We start from the raw sequence: 4,553 nt of genomic DNA, 5'->3' as shown, positions 1-4,553 counted from the left end.
CCCCTCCCCCCTTCCATTCTTTTTCCCTTCCTGACATGCCCTCCTGTTCCTCCTCCATCCCTCAGCCTGTCTTTAGCTGCTGTTACCTCTCTGGTTTCTTGTTCCTTCTTACTGCTTTGCTGCCAAATTCATCTTTGGGTCTCTCTTGGCAGTGCTCTGGACCCCGGTCTCGTACCAGCAGCGAGGGGAGCACAGGGACAGCCTGTGTGCTCCTTCCTCGCCCCACCTCTGCTCTGGTTATCACATCTTTCAGGGCAGCTCCTACTGGAAGCCCATTTCCTCAAGTCCTTGCCAGCTTCTCCCGTGGACATCCCCATGGCTGTATCCTGGGGCAGAGTTGAAAGTAGTTTCAAAATGGTTTTGGCAGCTGGTTTGAATACACCCCAGCTCCCTCCGGTAAAACTCCCTTGCTGAGTGGCTGGTCCCTGCCTGACTCTTGAATGGGTCCCTTGTATCTGGGACCCATCTGTGATGAAAAGCCTGGAGCAGGCTTGTGAAACACCCTCAACAAGTGCCCAGGAAGCTGGTGCAAGCAGAGCATCTCCTAAAACGTGCCCTGCAGAGTCCTGACACTTCTCTCTGCGGCAGCCCAGGGCTTGGGGCTGCTTTGGGTGCTGCAGGTTGTTACCCCAACCACGTGCAGGAACACCCCCTTTTGTACCCGTGGGTACAATGCCAGGCTGAACCTCTCGATGCTCCTCTCCCCCCAGGTTTGTACAACGTGTCCCATGATCATGTCCAATCGCTGCAGCTTCAACGCCCATCAGCGGATACACAAGAACCGACCTCCCCACGTCTGCCCCGAGTGTGGGGGGAACTTCCTGCTGGCGAACTTCGAGGCGCACCTGAAGGAGGCCTGTCTGCACTTCTCCCGCAGAGTGGGGTACAGGTAGGGCACGTGGCCTGCTCGGGGGGCAGGGCTCATCCCGAGTCCTGGTGTTGGGCAGGGAGCAGGCGTTGGCCCTGGTGCTCCCGTTTCTCTTTGCTGTCAGCGCTTGGTGTGTGCCAGGCTCTGCAGCACGGCTCCTCCTCTCTCCAGGTGCCCCAGCTGCGCTGTGGTCTTCGGGGGGGTCAACTCCATCAAGTCCCACATCCAGACCTCCCACTGTGAGGTGTTCCACAAGTGCCCCATCTGCCCCATGGCGTTCAAGTCAGCCCCCAGCGCCCATGCTCACGTCTACACACAGCACCCCGGCTTTGGCAACCAGCAGTCCAAGTAAGTGTTCCCCGTGAGCTGATGTCCCGACAGATCACTCCTAACAAGCCGTAGGTCGAGAGGAGCTGCCCTCAAGTTGCACCAGGGGACGTTTAGATTGGCTATTAGGAAAAATGTCTTCACCAAAAGGGCTGTTGAGCACTGGAACAGGCCTCCCAGGGAAGCGGTTGAGTCCCCATCCCTGGAAGCATTTAAAAGATGTGTAGATGTGGCACTCAGGGACATGGGTTTACTGGCAGTACTGGCTTAGTGGTTGGATATGATGATCATAAAGGTCTTTTGTAACCTAAATGATTCTGTGGTTGTAATAGGAGCATCCTTAGTGGGTGGGACACTGGGGAAGAGCTCAGCACCAGAATGGGGAGCTGCATCTGTCTCCTTTTTACCTTCCCAACCCTCGGTGTGGGCCAGGCTGCACCCAGGGCTGCTCCCAACCCTCCTGCTTCTCTTGCTCCGAACCTGGGCTGTGCCAGCAGTGGTGGTTTTTCCTCCAACAGAATGATTTACAAGTGTGCAATGTGCGACACGGTTTTCACCCACAAGCCCCTGCTCTCCTCCCACTTCGACCAGCACCTGCTTAACCAGCGGGTCAGTGTCTTCAAGTGTCCGGACTGCCCGCTGCTCTTCGCCCAGAAGCGCACCATGCTGGAGCACCTCAAGGTAATGCACAACCCCTTGAAGCTAATACTTGAGAACTGTCCTTCACCAGGGGCACCTGAGGCTGGGTCAGGACTCCAAGTGCATCAGTGATGCAGCAGGACCCTGCCGTCTGGTTCCCTTGGCCCCCAAAGCCTGATTTGAGCCTGTGTGTGCAGGCTGGGGCCTGGTTGTGGGCAGGGGGGGGAAAAAGTCCCAACCCCAAACAGCTGCCGAGACCTTTGTCTGCTTTCCAGAACACTCACCAGCCCCAGAAGCCCAAGGAAGACCTGGCAAAGAAGGCGGCCATCCTGCTCACTCCGAAGCAGGAGCCTGTTGAAACCCCCGTGTCCAAGATCTCGGAGTCATCGTCGTCCTCCACGGAGGAGGACGAGCCCCCCAGCTCCCCGGAGCTGCGCAAGGCCAAGCGGAGCCGCTTCCAGCGCAAGACGGTCAACAAGTCCAAAGGCAGCGGGTGGACGTGCGGCGTCTGCCACTCCTGGTTCCCGGAGCGTGACGAGTACGTCTCCCACATGAAGAAGGACCATGGCAAGGTGAGGAGAAAGCCTCCGGCTTTGCTGAGCCCTTGGGAATGTGGGCAGGGAATGCCAGGTTCCTTGCTGGGCTGGGAACGTGTCCTGTCACAGTCTGGCGGTTACCCTGGGACAAAGTCAGGGTTGAGTTTTGGGGAGCAGGGATGTTGCCTGCCTGGTGAAAGCAAAACCCACATACTTGTTATCCAAACGTGCAGCGTTGGGATGGGCAAGGAATGGCAGCACCAAGCTCCCACATCTGGCTTCTCCGGTGGGAACACTGCTCCGGGGCTGTACCCACCTGCTGCTTTGTTTCTTGCAGTCGGTGAAGAAGTTCCCGTGTCACCTCTGCGAGCGCTCGTTCTGCTCCGCTCCCAGCCTCCGGAGACACGTGCGAGTGAATCACGAAGGGATCAAGCGCGTCTACCCCTGCCGGTACCTGCGCTGCCGCCTCCTGCCTTGGCCTGAGAAAAGGGGTCTGGGTTAAGAGGGGTGACTTTGGTGTTCCCCACTCAAGCTGGGCTGGGGAGGTGTCGCAACCGCTGAACCCTGGACCAGGAGGATAAAGCTACAGATGGTTGGAGCGTGATGGGGGTTGAGCAAGTGTCTGGGAAGCAGGAGGGAGAGGAGGAGGAAGGACGCTGGGGTTCTGTACCCTCTCAGGCAATGCTCGTGTGTTCGTGGTTAGAGCTGGGGGTCAGGAGGCCACAACCAGCTTTCCCAGGGGAGCCAGGGCTTGGTGGCTGCACAGTCGTGCTGGAGCAGGCCTGGGGCTTGGCTCCTCACTGCAGAGCAATCACTTCATTGCCTCCCTGCTCTGGCCCTGCAGGTACTGCACAGAGGGCAAAAGGACCTTCAGCAGCCGGCTCATCCTGGAGAAACACATCCAAGTGCGACACGGGATCAAGGTGACTGACCAGACAAAGAGCCAGGAGGTTGTTATTGCCCGGATAGGGACCGGCACTATGCAGGTACAAGGTCCCTGTGGTCTCTTGGGGTGTTTGCAGAGGTCTGGGGCCTTGTGGAGGTTTTGGGCAGGGTGGAAGGCATCACTGTGAGCCCTGAGCCTGGTTTATGCTTGCCTCCACACGTCCTGCAGTGCTTGGGACCAGCAGCTCCCTCCCACTGTGAGGCCCAGTGCCTGCTGGGTGGGTGCGGGCCCCGTCTGGGCACAGCTTAGCTCCTGCCTCTCCCTGCCAGCACGGCAGAGGCTGAACTTGGCTGGCTCAGCGCCTGCGGGGAGGAAGGGCAGAACATCCCATCTTGCTTTGAGCTTGCTGAGGACCTGCCCCAGGCTGCAAGGGGCAAAGGCGCCTGGTGTGAGGGGTACAGGCAAGTCCAAGGCTGCTGTGGGAGCCTCTTGCCTGGGGTAACTGGCCAAGACCCCTTTGTCCTTCATCCAAGCAAATACCTGTAGGAGTCCCTTGGGACATCCCCGAGCAGGCTGGGTTGTAGCAGGAGCTGCTCGAAGCAGGCACCCATTAAAGCTCGTGTGACCCGTTCCCACAGGCGTCCGGTCGGAAGCGGAAGCTGTCCTCGGATGAAGGCGACTCGTGCAGTGAGGAGCCCGACAGCACCACCCCCCCTTCCAAAACCTCCAAGAGTGACCGCAAGGCCCCGTTCCGGTGCCGCAAGTGCGGGTACCTGGCCAGCAGCTCCGCCGACTTCCAGGAGCACATCCCCCAGCACCGGACTGACGAGAGCTCCCACCAGTGCCGGGAGTGCGGGCTCTGCTTCACCTCCCAGGTCTCCCTCAACCGCCACCGCTTCATCACCCACAAGAAGAAGAAGGGAGCGGGTGAGCTGTGACGCGCGCGGGAGAGGGGCGCCCCGCAGCCGGGCGATGGGAACCTGTCCTGCAAATTGTGCGGCCGCTGCTTCGACAGTCAGCTCAACCTCAAGACCCATTTCCGCACCCACGGCATGGCCTTCATCCGGGCCAGGCAGAACGCGAGCCCCGAGAACTAGGGCCCTGGCAGCGGGACAGCGAGACGTGTATATAATCAGCACAGAGCTCTTTGTGACAGGGGCTGCCGGGGCCTGCCTGGGCTCCCCCTCCCTTCCTGCTCCTGGGCAGCATTTTGACGTGGGGTTGGATAAAGGAGCTGTGAAGAGAGAAGAACCTGGCTTGCGCCGTGTGCCTGGCCCCCCGGGGCCGCCTTTTTCGG

At 59.6% G+C, this 4,553-nt stretch overlaps 1 protein-coding gene across 1 annotated transcript in view; it reads left to right on the top strand.

Moving 5' to 3' along the window:
• Positions 1–4,353, top strand: part of ZNF687 (zinc finger protein 687) — a 7,781-nt gene extending 3,428 nt beyond the window's left edge. The window contains 7 exon segments of the mRNA XM_010020520.1: positions 711–889; positions 1,040–1,216; positions 1,714–1,876; positions 2,110–2,406; positions 2,708–2,820; positions 3,215–3,356; positions 3,895–4,353. Coding sequence (XP_010018822.1) covers positions 711–889; positions 1,040–1,216; positions 1,714–1,876; positions 2,110–2,406; positions 2,708–2,820; positions 3,215–3,356; positions 3,895–4,353 — 1,530 coding nt within the window.
• The last annotated feature ends 200 nt before the right edge of the window (positions 4,354–4,553 follow it).

The sequence above is a fragment of the Nestor notabilis genome, unplaced genomic scaffold (assembly GCF_000696875.1).
Source record: "Nestor notabilis isolate BGI_N333 unplaced genomic scaffold, ASM69687v1 scaffold17078, whole genome shotgun sequence".
Classification (NCBI taxonomy): Eukaryota; Metazoa; Chordata; class Aves; order Psittaciformes; family Psittacidae; genus Nestor; species Nestor notabilis.
Note: the sequence above shows the minus strand (reverse complement) of the source record. Positions and strands in the feature narration are given on the sequence as shown.